Here is a 19,252-nt window from a genome sequence, read left to right as displayed (position 1 = left end):
TGCATTAGGTATCAGCATATATTAAGAAAATAAACTGCTTTTTATCATAGCATGTGATGCAAGACCTGCTGTCCATCCCTGACTGCAAGTGGATGTATTTGGTAGCATTAATCACATCACTTTGCTTTGCGGTGCTGCAAGTCCTCCATCAGAAACTGATTCACAGCCCTTCCCTCTCTGCTTAAAGAGGAAGTTAATATCATAATTTATTTGGGTGCAAATTTTATCTGGGTGCAAATAATAGTTTATTAGGGCACAGATTTTATCTCACTAATTTCTGCTGCATCAGTAGTGTATTTTTTATTTTTACTATTATTATTGTTAGTGGTGGTGGTGGTAGTGGTGTTTTAATAAAACTGCAACACAAAACTGTGTTACCCAGTTACTTCTCGGTGTCCCTGGTGCCCGAGCATCTCACCCCCTGGCAGCCGGGGAGATGCATCTCTCCTGGTGCTTCGGCTCCGGGGCTGCAGGCGGAGGCTAGGCACAGCCTCCCCAACATAACTTTTTGAATTTGGAGATGAATTTCTTTTTTTGCCTCCAGTAAAGAGTGTTCACAAGTTTCTGTTGAAAATAAACCAACACAGTGGCTGCTGTGGAAGGCAATCTTTTCAGACAACCATTTCTTTTCCTTGAATATCAGCTATACTGTGTAATTGATTTGACAGTCACTACACTGGTGTAATTATAGTTATTGACCTTATTCAGGAGGACATAAACACAGCTGAGTGGTTTGGTCCATGACATTGTCCCTTCCAAGATCCCATCTACAAAACTCCATTTGTCAGATTTAATTGACCTCTCCATTCTCTGGTTTATGCTGTCTGAAGGTAGGAGGTGAGGTCACCAGCAGCTTTGCAGACAGTGCCAGTATGTCAGGATTAGTGTTGATGTTTCTGTGTTAGCGGTGGCTTGGGGTCACACTGGGCACCCTGACCTGCCTGCTGGGGGCTTTTGCTGGTGAGTAGTGCCTCGGCGGGGCAGGGACCGTGAAGTCCCCACTGGCTTCAACCCCCAAACCCCAGCACTGCAACAGCTGCTGGGCAGCACAACCGGTGGCACGAGGACCTGGTGCAAGCACCGCAGCTCGGGGCACCCTCGTGGCTGCTGCTTTGCTTTGGTGTCCCAGTGCAGTGGTGGCCATGGTGTGGATGCTGACCTCCCACTGCTGCCTGGCATGAGGCCACACAGGGACCATGAGACATCCCACAGGGCACTGGCTCGGTGTGAGTGACGTTTCAGGTGAAACAAGCCTTTGGGGAGGGCTTTCAGCACCGCTGGAGGTAGCGCCAGTAAATTCATGCTACCATACAAGAAATCCAAAGGGATGGTCCTTCGTTAACCAAGAGCAGCCAATTTATTGAGGCAGATGTACAGCAAAATCCTATTTTCAGCAAGCCACTGAGCCCATGCACTGTGTTTCATGACCACTGTGTGCAGATATATAAAAGGCAGCTCAATAAAGAAAGTTTCCTTAGAAAAAGGACTCCTATCTCTCTGCAGCACCACCCAAGCAGGTCATCATCAGCTGCAGCTGCAGCCCCTCATCCCAGCCCTTATCCTGCAGCCAGGCTGCACCTGAGGCATGTGCTCAGCTCTACCCTGCTCCATCACATCCTGGATGCTGCTGAGCCTGCTCCCACGTGGGTACCAGGTAAGAGTATGGCAATGCGCTCCAACGTGGCATGGCTTGGCGCTTCAAATCCCTGCTAAGAGTTTCTGCTGTTGCAGAGCTGTTCCCATGGGAGAGAGAAAGTCTCTTCTTCCCTTGCACAGCCTGGCACCAAAGACTGCGGGTTTGTGTGGTGGGGGAAACTATCCAATACTGGTGACCATGGTGGGGCAGGATCCGACCCTTGCCTGAGCTGGCAGTGAGGGGTTTGCACACTGTGATCAACACGGTATAGGAAAGGAGATCACCAAAGGGAGAAGCAGTGGCTGGTCGAGAAGGTAATGGGGCTGGGTAAGATGGAAGCTGCTGATTTTTGCTGAGGAAGGGCTTTGGTGAGATTTGGGAGTGGGAGCGAGGAATGCCAGCAGTCACAGCTGATGGAGGGAGCCTGCGGTGTCCCCTGTGCTGGGGGCTTTGTGGAGGGAAGTTGGGCAAGCATTTCTGTTTGAGAGCTGAATAAAAGGCCTTCCAGTGATTGATCTCACTTAATTTATCAGTTTAATTGATTATAATGTCTCTAATATGTCAGTAAGTACCCTGATGAGGCACATGTTGCTTAAACCTAGGGAAGGCATAACTGGAATTTGTTGGGTAGATGAAACTGAAAAAAGCCCTGTCCTAAACCAGGCTAAAGACTGCAAAGAGATTCTCCACCAGCAGGACCTGTCTGGCAGGGCTTCCCCGTGGCCATCTCCCAAGGGAGCTAAATTGCTTTCTGGAAAAGTTTTTTTTTTAAAGCCAAAACCCTCCTGAGCTCACTTTGCAGGCAGTGGGATCTGATTTGGTGATCTGTGATGCACCAAGGGAGAATGAGTGATCTAATGGTCCCATCTGGCCTTAAAACTGTGAGAAGCTCCTTAAAACCTGTCTGTGCAAGTTTGCCCAAGCTCATTGCCCCACACGCCAGGAGTGACCATGATGTGAGAGCTGAGATCACGTCCCCGATGAGTCTGATAGCCCATCCAGCTCCCAAACCCATGCTTGGTTTTACTTGCCAAAAATGTGTTGCTGTTATAAACAACAGCAGTGTCAATGATGAGGCGAGAAAGCAGCCAAAGAGACTATCAAAATACCCCATCCCTTGCAAAACACTTTCCCAAGACTACAAAAGCAAGGCGAGATGAAAGCTGAGTGGGAAGCGGCGCAGGCTCCCGTGGGTGAAGGCAGGAGGAGGTCCCTGCTGTGGGGCAGGGATCGCGTCTGGGGTGAAAAAGCCCCTTTTGGAGGACAGGGTGTTTTTGTTAGATGAGACCCACCCAAGCTCCGTTTGCTCTTGGTTTGCATCACGGGCAGCAAAACCCTTGCAGAGGAGAGAAAGCAGGCAGTGGGAAAGGATAGTCACTAATGCTATCTACCGCCTCAGTTTAAAAATGGACGTTTTGCTTCATCTGTTGTGTTAGGATCTCAAATAACCGTTGGATCTTATTGCGCCTGCTCAGCTCTTGTTCTGGGCTGAATCAGTGGTAGAATGTGTCCAAGCAGCCTTGTCAGCCTGGTGTTCAACTAAGGAACAGGGAGGCAGGGCAGCCTGTGTGGCTGTCCCCAGCCAGCATCACTGGGCTCTTTCCCTGGCACAGCTTTGGAGAGTGTGGCCCATCCTCGTGCTGTGCCAGGGCTGTGCCTCTGGGCTGCAGGGGTTTTGGAGGCTCAAACTTGCACATGTTTTGGCAGGATCTCCATGGAGGTGCTCCATGGAGTAGCACTGCAACCTCTATGGAGAGAGCATGATGTGCTTCCACCTCCTCCTACAAAAATCCAGAGACCTGGAAGGCTGAGCTGGGTCATTTAGCAGTGTTTGCTGTTCCTGTTGTCTATCAAAGCCCTTTGCCATTTACTCAAGTTTTCTTATCCAGCCCACGGATAAAAGCTGGATACCAGACTGACACAGCATGCAAAGTCCTCCGAGCAGGGAGAGCAGGAACATCACAGCACCGTGTTAGCACTGATCTGGAAAGGACAAATGCCAGCAGTACTGGCTTCATGTGGAAACCACAGCTTGAGCCATATGCTCAGCTGGGTTCCTACGGAGGAGATGGAATTCACCAGCTTTTCACTAAAATACGTAATTCCTCTCTCCACTTTTGTTTGTTGGGACTTTTGTTTGGAAATTCAGAGAGCGATCCTGCATGAATAGGAGCCAATAAAATCAACTCCAAAACTAATTGAGGAATCTTGTAACTGTCAGCAACGTCACAAGAGAAGAAGCCGGCCCTGGCGCTCCCCAAGCCACCGGCATCTTTCCTGTCAAAACAGGGTTTCCCACAAGCCACGTTTGCTCTTGCTCCAGTGCTGTGGCTTGGCCGTGCTCTTTGCCTGGGGCTCCGTCTGCCAAACTCTCAACTGTTTCAAAATACATTGACCACAGGCTCCATCCGTGGGGAAGCCATCAGCAGCTCTTTGGGGTCATTATGCTTGGGTTGGTGGCTCCCAGTACAAGGTTTGGTCTGATACTAGGGCAACGAGGGACAGTGCACCCCATCAGCTGGGTAAGCCCAGTGTGAAAGGGATTTTTAGTCTATGGAGAAGTTGTTACTTTCTTGTAGCTTCTGCTGCTGAGCGTGGGTCCTGCCAGGTGTTTACCCATGAATGGAGCCAGAGGATGCACGAGATGGCCCATTACTCAAACTCCACCCACATGACTCACCTGACAAGATGGAGGCAACAGCAGCGATGATGAAAGAAACGATGACCCCGGGCCCCGCCATCTCCTTGGCCACCAGGCCGGACACCACGTACATGCCGGTGCCCACGCAGCTCCCGACGCCAAGGGAGATGAGGTCAAGGGTGGTGAGGACCTTGGCCAGCCGGGTGCCCTGGGCAGCCGTGGTCCCCGTGCCCTCCAGCATCGACTCCACGGGCTTGGTGCGCAGGATGCGGGCACGCAGGGCATGGCCCGCCACCCCCCAGGGCACCCGCCGTGGGTCCAGGCGTGAGAAGAAGCTGCTCATGGCTGGTGCTGGGCTCCGTGGAGGTGGGTCACAGATGGCTTTGGCAGCACCCACTCAGGGCTGCGGCTGCATCTCCCTCCTGCGCTGGTGGCCTGGCTGCAAAAGAGGGGCACACAGTTTTTAACTGCAATAGCAAAGAGGGATGTGTTCCATGTGGAGGAACTGGAAAGGGCACCTGAGCCAGTTTCTGGCTGGATCCCAGTGCTGGGTGAGCCCTGGTAGCCAAGGGGAGCTTTGCCTTCTCCAGCGCTGCTGCTCTGGAGAAATTTTTGTCCATCCCAATTGTTTTATACAACAGAGATGCTCTGCCCCCCTTTGTTTGTCTGTGTGGTTTTAGCCCCAGTAAACACAGCCCCATAAGGAGCAAGAAGATGACACCCTTCAAGTGCTACCAAAAGCGATGATGGCTATGTATAACAGTGAGGTGTTGGTGGCCACCGTGGCACATTGGGCCCTTGTGGAGACCAAGCCCAACTCCAAGCTCAGCACCATCACAGCATGTTCCAGCAGCAGGGATGCTCCCACTGGCATTGCGTGTCAGCCCACCATCACTGTGCTGGGCCATGCAGGGACCTTCTGTGGGACATCACTGTGCTCCACCTGCGCTGTAAAAAATCTGGGACCTTAGCTCCACTCCTATATCCAGTGTGTTGAGATCGCTGCCAGGCTGTGCCTGGCTATGGGCTGTGATCACCATGGATTGGCCCTTACAAGGACAGGTGATAATTTTTTTTGTTGTTTATTTTGGTGCTATAGCCAGGGAGCTGTAAGAATAAACTTCTGAACTGATTGTTTTTAATTTTTGGATGCTGCCATCATCCTGGTGAACCCTGCAGGAGAAAGTTTTTAAAGGTGCTGCTTGTTCAGGTCCCAGTGAATTGTGTGGGTTAAATGAGCCCTTGGAGTGGTTTCTTCATTCAATTTATCGCTTCATTTTTGTAGTCATTGGAATACATTTTAGGAACTTTTTTTTTTTCCAATTAAGAAATGTGTTTTTTATGATGTAATGGCAACACGCTTTGGGGTCTGGCTTCTGCATAGCTAGGGCGAGCCAGGACAGGAGCGCGGCGGCAGCAGTGCCGCAGCCCCTCGAGAGCCAGTGGCCGACAGCATAGCCAGCTGCAGCCGTTTTTAAATACTTCTGAATCCTCCTGCCTGAACCCATCTGCTCTAGGGTTGTCTTAAAAATATGAAAATATCTTGGTTTTCTCTTTCTCTGTGCTTTTTCATTCTAAGCCATATTCTCAAGAACTACTTGCCTGCTGCTGCTTCCCCCCCTCCCTTTTTGCTGTTCTTCAGCAAACGGTGTAGTTCTCAGGCGAGCTGCTGATACCAGCAGCAGTGACTTCCTAGTGACAAGTGATGACCTCTTGATTTTGAGCAAAATAACAAGAATTGACAATCTCTGCATGTTAAGATAAAGGAACAGGTAACATAGTTTATTAATATTAATTTTAACCAGGCAGCTCCTTTCCTGTTATTACAGAAATATTCTTTTAATTGCCCTGATGACAAAACAATTATTTTTCCATCTTTACATCCAAAACAAATTACATTGTGTCTGTCAGGCAGCCTTGTGTGGCTGGAGTTTATTAAATAAAACACAGCATTCATTTCATGTTTTGGTTGATCACAGTTCAAATTGTGCTCATTTTTTACCTTGAGCAACCAGAAGCTGAAAGGCTGGATGTTCTAACAAGGAATAATAATAAGGAAAACCTGTTACTGCATACGTACATCTTTGGGTTGAGAATACAAACTGGGTTTGGCTTTTGGGTTGCTCAAGGAGTCAGCTGGTTTGTGGCATGGTGGGATCTCAGGTTAGGTTCTGCTTTCTGGTTGAAATAAAAGTTTGTGTTGGAAGGGGCAGCTGGGCCAGAGCTCGGTGGGTCTGCGCCAGCGGGGATGAAGCAGCGCAGTCCTTGGGGCAGTGTGTACATGTGCTGGCACCTCCAGGGTGGCTCTGCTTTGCCAGGGCAGTGTTTCAGCCATGGGGAAAATAAATTCTCTAGGAAAAGTGATAACCACCCAAAATTCATCTTCCTTTTATCGAAAGCACAGCATCTCTGAAGCACGGGCTGGCAAAGAGGTCATGCTCTGCTTCACCCAACCACTTCCCATCCTTTGTTTAATTGTTGTTCTTGGACTTTGTGAATGCTTCTAGGTGAACGTGAAAGACTCAGGTTACTATAATTAGGTTTGTGCCAAACTGACTTAAACTAGCCAAGAAACAGGGCAGACATCTGTCTGGTTTTGAACTGTTACAACTTGGATGTTCCTATCTCAGCGCAATGTTCTTGCGTACTTAGTGCTGTAAGAAAACGCCTTTCCTAAGTGAACCCGTCTTTGGTTTACTCCTGCCAAAAACCTGCTGCAAAGTGAAAATAATAAATACTGAAGAGCCAGCTCTGAAGTCTTGTAAGGAAAAGCATGCTGAGAATCAATGGCTGGAAGCTGAGGTGGGACCAACCTCAAATAAAAGTGGTGGATTAACTATGGGAAGAGATGAACACTGGGAAGAGCTGATTTGTGTCTCTTGATGTTTTTATACCATTCCATTTGCTTTTCTGAAGGCTGTCTCATCGCAGAAGCTACTAGAAGATGCAGGATGGTGTGGGATGGAGGTGCTGAGGCTGCAGGCTGGTCCTTGGTCCCATCCCCAGCTTTGTGCTTTGGCATGGGAAGACGTGCCTGTGTGTTAAGGGGGTTGGGGCTGATGTGGTTTGATATCAGCAGTTTTTAATAATCTTGTCTGCGGTGCCCATGAGTGGCTGATGAAGGAGTTGGGAAGGGTGGCATATGCTCGGGTCTTGCTGGAGGGATCCACATCCACCCTGGAAAAATTAGTGTGTCCCCTAAACCAAAGAGAGTTGAGCCTGACTGATCTAGACAGCCCTGTTCACTTGCAAGGCACATCAGGGTACAGAAATTACTTTGTCATCAGCATTGTAAAGAACTTCAGGGGAAGACATGCAGCCTTGTCCAGGGATGTTAAACTGCTAGAATAACGAGAAACCTTAAATATTTTAAATGGTTTAAATTTAATGCAGGAACTGGCTGGTGGATCTGTGATGTGCCCAGATTTAGGCTGCTGAGCTGTTCCAGCTGCCTGGGGCTGGGACCAGGTCCTCCTGCAATTTGTATGCCCCCTCCTAAGTCACTAAGGAGAAAAAAAAAAAAAAAGAAACCAACAAAACAACCTCCAAAACATCTGAAACAAAATAACTCTATAATTGCCACTATATTCACATAAAGCAATCATTTGAAACTATTCCAGATGTTTAAGTGAGATCAGCATATTGTGCTCTGTAGCTTGGAAAACATCCTTTCACTCCATTTAAAACCATAAAAAAATACCTCATGCGTGGCAGCCACTTACGCGGGGCACAGCCAGCTCACTCTTGCTCTGCTCCGCTTGCCCTGGCTGGCTGGAAGCGCACGGTGGGAAGGAAAGGGAATTTTTACTTGTGGGTTTGTATTTGTTCTCCTCATTGTAAACCTGGGAAGATGAAGGGAGCTGTGGCTTGGAGGGGGTGAGCCTGACTCGGGGAGCTGCGGGTGGGTTTTGGAGCTGTGCAGCTCTCCATCGCCAGGCAGCCTGGGTTGGTGCTCCCCAGCTGATGCTGGCTGCTGCCACCACGTGCTTGTTAGCAACCGCTGTTTGTACCGCAACACTCTTCTTCATTAGGGTAAATTAACTAAAACAGCAATCAAGTCAGAAGGAGAGGCCTAGGTATCTACAGGCACGGATCTTCCTTAGCGTCTGGGTCGGCGCTGAATTCTTCCTGATGTAAAGCTCTTTCCTGCTGGTGGCCCCATGCTGGTGAGATGCAGCACAGTGCCCCCCAGCATCACGGATCCTCATCACCCCCACAGCTCCAGCTTCCCCAGGCGAGCTTCCCCTACCTAGTCTGTGCTTTGGGATGGCTTATTTGATTTGTCTGTTAATGACTCCCCTCTGTCCAGGAGTCCATAGGGGTATCCTTTAAGCAAAGACCTCTATTAAAAAATACTGGGAACAGAAACAGAACATCAATGATGATAAATGAAAAAACAGAGCTCCTGTTGGTGTATTGATGGAAAGCCAGACAGGGGTACTCATTAAGAGGAAAAGGTTGGATTTCTTCGGTTTTCACGGCTCAGAAGTAATTATTACAGAAACTTGCTGATGCCCCAGCAGCAGCTGGGCCAGTGTGGTTCTGGCCCCAGCATGCAGGACAGCAGCGCCCACCTTGCTGCAGGGGGTGTTATGGGGAAAGCCTTTCCTCCTTGCCCAGGGGAGATGTGCCCCAGAAATGCAGGATCAAAGCAGGTTCCTATCAAACGCTGAGGTGGTGCCTGCTGTGGACATCAGAAACAGTCACACAGATGCTTATAGTGCAGGAGCAACAGCCCCCCCCGAGCCCCTCCTCGCTCCGTGTGGGGGCTGCATGCCAAGCTGGGCTGCAGCATCGCCCCTGGGAAAAGGGAGCCCCAAAGGCTCGGGGTGATGTGAGGGGTGGCTCGGGGTGATGCGAGGGGTGGCTGCTGCCAGCAAACCTGCTGCAATCCCAGATGAAGGACAAGAGAAAGGGGAGGAAACATGCTAGCCTGACATCCCTGCTCCCCCTCCTCGTTTTCTTTTAATTACTACCTTGGTAAGGGTGAGGCGAGTGCAGGAAGAGACACAAGATACTGAATTTCATTACTGCTCCTACAGCAGGGAGAGGAATGACGTCAGCGGCGCGATGCGGCGCAGCAGGAGTCAGGCAGCAGCTCTGGTGGCCGCCAACCAGAGGGATGCCTTCTGCCGGGGCCGCTCGCCACGGCAATGTTTTCATTACAAATGCAATTTGATTTGGAGTTTTATATGTTTGTTTTTGCAGTGTTGATCCCCAGCTGGGCTGCCACTGTAAAAGCTGGCTCTACCTCCATCATCGGCCCTCCTTAAAGGGATTTAAAAGCCAGGCACAGAGCCGAGAGCGAGGACTGGTCCCTGCCAGTCCCGGCGCTGCTCACGTGGGTCCAGCTTCAGTAAGCTGGCCTTGTGCCTTTGCTGTTAAATTTGGGCTCTTTTTATTTTTAATCTTTCCATTTTTACTTCTGCTTGAGCAATTCAAGTGGAGCTGTGGTTAACTTAAATTAAAATGCTGGCTAAATTAAACTAGTAATATATTTCAGGTTTAAGACCAACTTTGTATGTTGCATCCACTAAAAAAATGGGTTCATGGATATTTTGTGTGTGTCTTCATAGCAACGTGGGAGTGGAGAGATTGAACAGCACTTTCCTATGTTACTTCCACCTGTGTTACATTAAGTGCTTTACCAATGTTAGCTCTGCTGTAGAGGTGTCTAAACATCATTACCTGCTTTTGACAAATAAGCAAAATAAAATAAGAAATATTTAATTTGACCAAAACATAAGGCAAGGGTGCCACAGATGCAGTGCCAGCACCCAGGAGTCCTCAAACTTCGTATTCTAGTCTCTAGTGCAAGAGTCAAAAGACCATAGATGTGTAATCCAGTAAAATAATTAGCAGGTACATAGAGATTGCCCTTTTTTCCCCTCCCCAGCCTTCAGAGGGGTGATATGGTGTGCTGGTTTAACCACTTCTCTCTCTGGGGAGAGACTGGACTGCCCGAATAATCAGGGTGAAAAGGCAGAGGGAAGGATGGGTGAGATGTCAATGCTCCTTTTTGCCTTGCAGCTGGTGGGTCCCATTTCCAAAACTAAATAGCTAATTCAGTATTTGAGCATTGATCTTTGGGCAGTGTGTCCAGGCAGGTGAGCAGTGAGGATGTTTAGGTGGCTGAGTGTCCATCTTCTTGCCTGGATGCAGAATAGGTGGGACCTGAAGTAACACATTCGGAGGTGAAATCGGAGCTGGTCATGGTGAAGGCCAGCAGATCCCTTGATATTGGGTTCTAAACTTTGCCAGGGTCAATTACATGTCAACCTCAGAAGCAGTTAGTCCAGGCTGACAGGGTCCCTTGGGATCCTCTGGAGCATCAGGCTAGTGACAAATAGCTCTTAGGCTGGAGGGATCAGTGTTTTCTTCCTTCCTAGAGGCAGGATGTGTTTGGAGGTAGCGCCTATAGCTCTTATAGCCTGCAGGTGATGGAAACCAAAATGCACCATTTGCCCTTTTGAGATTATTTAAGTTGAAAAAGACTTTTGAGATCATCAAGTCCAACTGTTAACCCAGGACTGCCAAGCCCACGGCTAAACTGTATTCCTAAGTACCACATCAATGTGTTTTTTAAACACCTCCAGGGATGGTGATTCCACGCCTCCCTGGGCAGCCTGTTCCAATGCTTGACCAGCCTTTCAATGAACAAGTTTTTCCTAATATCCAATCTAAACCTCCCCTGGCACAACTTGAGGCCGTTTCCTGTTGTCCTGTTGCATCCCTGCAGCCGCATCCCCTCCCCTTAGACAGTAAATCCCCTCCCAAGACACCAGGTTTTCTGCTGCCCTCCTCCCTTGCACCTGTAGAAGACAGTCCAATGCCTGGCACTTTGGCTTTCCGCTGTTTTCTGCCCTTTTTGTATGGGTACCAGTGATTCCTTGTGGTGCAGAGTGGCACAGGACTGAGTGCAAGGCACTTACAACAAACAGTCTGTGAGTGCCGAGCTGTAAGTAATGCAATATGCATGAAGTGCTCCATTTGTGTTTGGAAAAAAAGCTATTTAATCAGCAGAAGGGGGGGGGCGGGGGGAAGAATTGCAGAGAAAGAGGTATAATCAATTTGCACATTTTCAAAAAGGTCTGGTTTGTCATTGTTGTCTTGAGATGGCAAAGTAAAAGCCTTTAAAAATGTAACAATACTGCTAATGCAGGGAAATGACTAATCAATAGATGGGTGAGTTGAGCAGGGAGATGGGGAACCAGGAACTTCTTGTAACTGCTCTGACAGCCTCCCTCTGACAGAGTGATGAAACCACACGAAATTAGTAAATTTGTTCTTCCATCAGTAAAATGGAGAAAGTAGCTGTCTTACAGAAGTGCCTGAGTGGTTAATTCAGTTGGGTTCTCGAAGGGAGTGGAAGAGAAATCACACTAAAAACTATTATCACTCCCCGAGCTGTGCCTTGTTGAAACCCATATTGCTTTTGTACCTGTCCATGGTCATCTGCAGAAGGACCCTTGTGGCACTATGTACCTTCAAACCCTCGTTTTGCATTTGAAGTGCAGATGTTGATACCAATGCCAATGGCTATGGGACACAGTGTCCCACACCCTCCTGCAGGCGTGAGCCACAGCAGTGTCAAACACCTGAAACTCCTAAAGGAAGTTTCAGCTCCCAGGTCTGGCTGCTCAGGCTGTTTCAAGGACTGTTGACCTCTGAAATTCAGACATTTGAAACACTGCAAGCCTGGTGCCTGGGAATTGAGATTTGTTGCATATGCTGGCACATACTCCTGCAACCTTCCCTCTGGTTTTGGTGGTAGCAGCTCCAGAGCCTGAGCTGTCACAAGAGGAAAAAGCATTTTCCTGATAGTATGGTGTCTTCTCCAGGTCGTAGGGAGCTGCCTGTCTGCAGTGCTAGGTATATGTTGTTCTGGCAGTATGATTGCTGCTGGCATCAGCAGGGTGGTTGCAGCCTTGTGCCTGCAACTCTGGGCTTTTTCCTATTTTGGGGTAGCGGATTATACTTCCAGTAATTACTGCTTTGATGAGATACACATTTTCTGTAATGAATCTCACTGTCAGAGTGGACAAAGGCTGCCTTTGTATCACTGAAATGTTTAGACCCGGGATACCAGACGGTCTCTTCTAGAATACTCATTTAAAAACTGTCTTTGCTTTAACAACATGCAGGAGGAAATCTCTGTAATTACTGGGTTGTGCTTCCTTTTTCTTTCCTCTGTGGATCTATACTTTTACATCGCAGAATGAAAGTCATTATGGTTTGCTCCAGGCCAGCCATGAAAGCTGTTTTCATTTGACATAATTCACAGAATAGTTTATTTATTAATGTGTGAGGCTCTCTATACAGAATGGATTTTTACTGTTGTGAGAGTCTGGCTGATGCATCATTATGACAACTTATTCCATTTCTGGGTAGCATTTTGAATTTCAGTGGCAAAAACACAAATCTTTCAGTAAAATGCCAATTTAACACTTTTGGCTTTGTTGTCCAAACTGGGGGGGGGGGGAGCGAAATTACCTGTGTATCAAAAGAGGATCTCAAAATTCACTGTTTTTAAGCCTCTACTTTCCATTTTGAAGATTACTGATTTTATAGAATTCCTTCATTCCCCACTAAGAAACTGTTTCCCCCTCTCAATGCTGACTCGCACTCACCAGCGGCCTTTCCGGCTTTCTGTAATAATTTAGTAGGAGCCTGAATTGGTCTTTTACACTGTAAACACATCAGGCTTACAAACACGGTTCAGCCTTTGCCGGGTTTCGAATGCATTTCTCTTTTGTGTGTGCACATGGTCTCATTAATTAGTTATCGTGTTCCATCAGCGGTTATACAAATGTAATTGATTATGCCTGGCTGCCCCACTTCCACGATTTGGCTATCAGCTAATGAATGCAGGAGAGGTTCTCAAAGAACTACTTTCCTTAGAAGAAGCTGGAAAGACACATACTTCAATCCCCAGCCTACAAAAGGCTCCAGAAGAAGCAATAGTAGTATATGCAAATCAATGGGGATTTTTTTTGCATATCAAAAAGGGAGCCCAGAGCTGCGGGGTAATTTGGCTGGTTGTAGCCTGTGTCACTGAATTCCTCAACAGAAGTGAGGTAGATTCAACACACTTCAAGGAAGCAAATAGCAGCTCCTGCTGCTTTTATTACATGTTTGGCTGCTTATTCTTATTATTCACTAGGACAAATAATCCTTGCTTCACATGAGCAATCTTCTTGCATTTCAACACAACTGATTATATGAGTAATGTGAGCTCAAGTTGATCAAAGAAGATGATTTAGAATAGCTTCTGTGTTTAGTCATTTATCATCATCAGTCAGGCAAATGCAGCGTAAGACCTAAGTGGTGTGTAGTGTGAGCAATGCCTGGTGTTGTGGCATGAGGGCTTTTTGACGTTTCTCGGTGAGTTACGAATGCATATCTAAATTGGCATCTAGGATGGTATTGGTGAGGCAGAATTAAATGAAGCATTATATGTTTTTAAAAATGCTAATAGCATAAAACCTAGGGTATTATAATATTCCTGAGTGATGCACATACAGTGCCCGGAGATGTCTTTGTGTAGCAAAGGAATCAGCATGAACCAACACGATTACCTTTAGCTTAAAATTTGCTTGCCATTGAAGCCCTGGTAGCTACTTGCATGCTTGCTCTTAGCCTCCCTTACTGGTGAGACCCCAAACCCCAACCTCTTTTCACTGAGGCAACACTTTTTGTCTCCCAGCTACAGCAGGCAGAGTCTCCCCATGGTGTGCTGCCTTGCCTGGCAAGCATAACTTCACTGGTGTGCCTGCATGCAATTAAGAGCAGAGTTGCTGAAATATAATCGCTGTAGTTCTTTGTGCCAGAGCTCTCAGCCAAAGGAACCTGACATATTGCTTCTTTCTGTCTTAATTTACTTTGCGCAGAGCTGGTGACCCGAGTTATTAATTGCACATCTCCTGGTCCCTGTTGCTTCCGTAGCCAGTTAATGAGTGGAACACACCTGCTGTTGCCCAGGTGCCTTAGAGGAGGCACTGGCGTACCCAGATGCTTCCCCAATGCCTTGCTGTGGGGCTGGAGTGGCACGAGACCTGTCACCAGCGCTCTCTGCCTGTTCCCAGCTAAGGATGAAGGATGACCAGGAGAAGCATTCATTTCTTTCGCTATCAGGCTAGAGTGTCCAGATCCTACCTGCAGGCCACCCTGGCATTGCTGAGCATCACAGAGCAGTTGCTCATTTAGTACCACTCAACAGGCCCTAATGAGACCTGGTTCAATAATGCACAAGCACGCGTTTAAAGCTAAGTTTTAATTGTGCTGCTGTGGGCGGAATGTGCCCAGATGTGCAAGTGGTGTCTCAGCACAAAGGGGTGTCTCCATCCTCAGGTTCAAAAAACTTTGTTGAGTAAAACCCAGCCTGCCGGAGGAGCGGACCAAAGCACCAACTTAGCTCACAGTCACCAACAGGCAAGAGTCAATGGCTGCTGAGAGGGGCTGCCCTCCAACCCACACATTTGGTTTTATAGACATTTAGCTAAAGTTTCGACATAGATACCCCCATGGACACTTGTGGGGTAACCCATTTCCCTATAGACAGCAAAACACCTGATCCTTTAACTCTGTCCTCTCAGAATTAGGACATGGTGCTTGAAAGACCTGTGCTACAGAAGCTCTTCTTCTCTTCACCTGCCGGGTGGATTTAATTTATGGTGTCATGTCTTTCAGTAAATTATTGATACAGTCACCACGCAGAGGAACAGAAACAATAGAGTCATGTGCTGTGTGCCTCCACCTCACTGGTTTTGTTTCATAAGCGCCTGGGCTTCACTCTGACAGTTTTATTGTGGGAAAAAATAGTTTTCTCCTAGCGATGTTCCAGCCTGATGACAGAAAGGGATGGGCTGTGGTGGCCGAGTCAACGCTAGCTGGAGCCCAGCCCTGCGCCGATGACCGCATAGTCTGGAGGCAGGGCTGCTATTCCATGAGCCAAGGAAACATGTACAAAAGAAAAATTGCTCAGTACTAGAAGGCAGTTTCCAGTTGACAACAGCAGCTTAGCTACATCTCATCGCTTGTAAGTGAAAAATGTTTTAGGAATCTCTGTAGCTCATGAATCTGAGTTAGAATCTTTCCATTTACACTGTGGGTGGTTCAACGAGTTAAGCAGACTCACCCTGAACCGAGGTGAGACTCTGGCCAGGTTTTCATATTCATAGGAAGTAGCTTTAAAACGTCTACTATATTTCTCGACTCTGATCCTTCTGCATCCCTAGCTCTACTGTCTCTCACAAGAGTGACAAGTTCAGGCTGAACCATGGCTTTGTAGAGAGCACCAATCTGTGACTGATTTTTTTATTTTTTTTTTAACTGATGTGAAAAAAGACAAATGCTACCCATCTGCTAATGCCTTTTTGTGTGGCAAAGGGATCCCACTACCTCACATGGATGAAGAAGTATCTGATTCTTTTTAACACTCTTACATTCCTATTATTAAAATGTCTTAATAATCCAAACAACAACATGTTGCTCAGACTTATACATTATGATGCTCTTAATAGCTCAGGTGCTCTGAAAGCAATGTTTTGATTATTTGAGGGTTGAGAAGTCTGACAGACTAAGTAGATTCTGTTACAGACTATTCTGTTATCCTCTTTTTTTTCTTCTTTTTCTTTTCCTTCCCACGAAGAGCCTAGGATTGTATTTACATTTTGTAAGTTCTTGCTGTCCTATTTGCTTGAATGTTGCAGGGCTTCACAGGAAAACTATTAATTTGACCATTGTGAGGTTATCCTGTTCTCACTGAATTTTCTAGAAAAATTCCTGTTGCTTTCAGGGGAAGATGGATGAAATCTTATTATATTTGTATGATTTCAGAACTGAGAAAACAGTCTGTCTTGCATTCAAGAAGGAAGTAGTGTCAAGTCAGCCTATAAATATATCCTTTAAAATATTTTGAGCTGGAATCCTATCTGATATGATCCCATGTGAGCCTCTGAAGTTCCACAAAGAATGAATTTTCATCATATGATCCTAAAAATTAGAGAAAAGTAAGATCCATCTTGACTTGGGAGTTGTCACTGACTCCCTAAGGAGAATGATTTGTGTTTTAAATTGCTTCAATTTATGCAATATGCACAAAGAAAGATACTCTTTGTAGGGAGAGTTAATTACTGAAACAAGTTGGAAAACTGGGGGATTCAAAATATAGGTTGGTCATTCATTTGTTCTGCTTTTGGTATGTGGCCAGATATCCCACCTGCTGGGAATGTTGTACTTGTCTAGAGGGGAGGCTGGGGTACCTGGGAGCAAAGTTGTACATCCCTGTGCCTAACTTAGGGAATTAAGGATCAAAGGTACCTTTAAGTCCACCAAGTTCATTTTGTCTGAATTGCAGGCCATTAGATTCCAGGCAATTACTCCTGCAGGGAGCCCCATGACTTGCTTTGGCTAAGCTGCATCTTTTGGGAGGACATCAAGTCTTGACATAAACAGATGGAGAATCCAGCAGGTTTTCTGATAGCTCCTTCATCAGGTCATCAGCCCTCCACTGTTCAAAAATGTGATCCCTCACTTAAATCAGAATGTTTTGGCTTTAGCATCTCGGCACTGGTTCATGTTGTGCCTTTCTTTGGCAGACGGAGGAATAAGTTAGTGCCTAGTAATTTCTTTCGGTAGAGGCTCTTAGATTCAAGAATTGAGTCACCTCCCACCCTTAATTTTAATGAAGTGAGTTGCTCAGGTGCTGTAGTTCCTCCACTGAAAGGGCCCTTCTCTGGTCCTTGACAGGCTTTTGCTTTTTTTTAATTTAAATTTTATTGTCATTTTTGTTGATGTCTACTGTATTCCTAGCAGTCTCAGTTTCCAAGGCCTGAGACAGAATTTCCTTCCCACATTTCCCCTTACTAAGCAGCAATTGAACAAGGCTTTTTTTCCCCCTCTGTCTTGTCCTATCTCAGATATTGCCTCCTTTCTGTCTTCTCAGATATGTGCTGTACATTTGACTTTACTTTGAGAGGACCCAAGATTCTTTGTCATCATCCTACTACTACACACATGCTACTCATCAGTCTCTGTTTTGTTGGCAAAGTTCAGCACCTTTGACAGATGAAAAAGGGGAATAGTGCTTGAGTCTTGGATGTCTGCAAGAACCCCTCATTTCTCTGTTCTCAAGCAACAAAGGCTCCCCACGTAGCAGTACGTTTTCAAAACAGATAATTATTTTAATCTAGGTGACTTCGCCCTAGTGTTGTTTTTGGCTGGTTTTTTTGTTTGTTTGCAGTATGTTGTTCAACTACGGTAAGTCATACGCCTTAGCAATGTGTACCAATAAAATGAACACATGTAAATATCTTCAGCAATCAGACTTTCAGTCTCATGACAGTTTTTGGGCAATTAAACAAATGCCTTGGCATGCTAAAATGTACTTGCCTACTACTTAGGGACACTGGGAGGATTAATTAGTTAATATGCTAGATTAAATCAGACATGGCCCTTTTGAGCCAAAAGTCTTCTCTGGGGTTGACCGGAGTAATACTGCTTCCTCCTCCTCCCCAGAGTCTGTGTTGATTTAGGAAGCCCTATATTTTAGAGCGCTCTCAGTACAGCCTGTGACAGAAAGGCACTAAGTCAATCTGTATAAACCAGCATTTAATAGGCCACAAAACCTAGGCTGGAAAGCAATTCCGAGAAAAGAGATTAGGTTTTTCAATACAGTGATGCTGAAGCACACCTACCCGGGGCTGAGGCGGGCAGACGGTTGGTATTAGGCAGCTCAAAAATACCCGTGTGGAATCGATAAACAGCACTGAGTCGGGGGTGACGTAAAAAGGAAGCTAACTCCATTGCCAGCCTGCAAGTCAGAGGGAGTTTTGCAGGCGCCGGCGGGAGGACGGAGCCGTAAATCGGGTCCGTGTGCGTGGGCCAGACGCGGCCCGGGGGGCGGGGGGCTCGGCGGGGGCCAGGGCCGCCCCGTCGGGGCTTCAGCACCGCGGACAGCGCCCGCCCGGCTCTGCCCGGCTCCGGCCTGCCCCTGCCCCTGCCCCTCGGCTGCTGCCCCTGCCCGCAGCCCCCCGCCTGCCCCTCACGTGCGCCGGCGGTGACCTGTAGCGAGAGCTGTCGCCCGCTCAGGCCACCCGGCATTTCTCCTCGCACTCTGTTTCCCCCCGTTTCCTATCAATCCCCTGCTGTCACCCCCGACGCTCCCCCTTCCCCCCCCCCCCCCACCTCCTCCGGTGAGTGCCCCGACACTTTGTAAACACGGAGCCGCAGCCCGGCCGGGACAAGGGGGTGCCCAAGCGGGCCGGGGTCCCTCCCCCGCGGCCCGGAGCGGCCGGGGTGCTTCCCCTCGCTGCGGCGGCCCCGAGCGGGGCAGCAGCCGGCCCCGTGTGCGGGCAGAGAGGGGGCCGCGCCGCCCTCCCCCGCGGGGCGCCGGGCCAGCCCTCCCCCGGGCTCGCAGCCGGGCCCCCGCACCCCGAGCGGCTCCCCCCGGGCAGGAGGGTGGCAGCGTGGGGAGCGCCTTCCCCCCCGCGCCCTGCCTCCCTCCCTTTCCCTTCCCCGCCGGGGCGCGGGCACTCACCGCCGGGCGCGGAGGGCAGCGGGCGGGCGATGCTGCGGAGCCGCCGCGGGCGCGCACCCCGGCGGGGGCGGCTGCGCTGCTGCAGCCGGCGCGGGGGGGCTGCGCTGGGCACCGCCGACCCCGGCTCCCGGCCGCGCACGCAGGGCGGAGGGAGGGATGGAGCGAGGGAGGAGGGAGGGAGGGAGGAGGGCGCTGCAGCTCCTCAATTATTCAGCGCTTCCCCCTCTCCGCGTTCTCCCCGCCTGCCGCATGTGACCGCCCGGCGATACCCACCGGGCGAGCCGGGCCGGGCCCGGGGGACCTCCCCGCGCGGGGCTGCGCCACCACCGCCCCCTCCCCACGCACCGAGTGCGCGCTGCCTGCCCGAGTGTTCTCACGGCTGCCGGGGGCCTCCTGCGAATTGGCTGGCTGCTGAAAAATAACTCCCCTGGCTGTC

At 48.6% G+C, this 19,252-nt stretch overlaps 1 protein-coding gene across 1 annotated transcript in view; it reads right to left on the bottom strand.

Moving 5' to 3' along the window:
- Positions 1–18,958, bottom strand: part of SLC7A14 (solute carrier family 7 member 14) — a 33,444-nt gene extending 14,486 nt beyond the window's left edge. Inside the window, exons 1-2 of the mRNA XM_037407555.1 lie at positions 18,817–18,958; positions 4,317–4,716 (exon numbers count right to left, since the gene is read on the bottom strand). Coding sequence (XP_037263452.1) covers positions 4,317–4,620 — 304 coding nt within the window. The 5' untranslated portion in view covers positions 4,621–4,716; positions 18,817–18,958. The remainder of the gene's footprint in view (positions 1–4,316; positions 4,717–18,816) is intronic.
- Between the last annotated feature and the right edge of the window lie 294 nt (positions 18,959–19,252).

Source organism: Falco rusticolus, chromosome 13 (genome assembly GCF_015220075.1).
Source record: "Falco rusticolus isolate bFalRus1 chromosome 13, bFalRus1.pri, whole genome shotgun sequence".
NCBI classification, from domain to species: domain Eukaryota; kingdom Metazoa; phylum Chordata; class Aves; order Falconiformes; family Falconidae; genus Falco; species Falco rusticolus.
The sequence above is the reverse complement of the archived record's forward strand: the minus strand, read 5'-3'. Positions and strand labels throughout refer to the sequence as shown.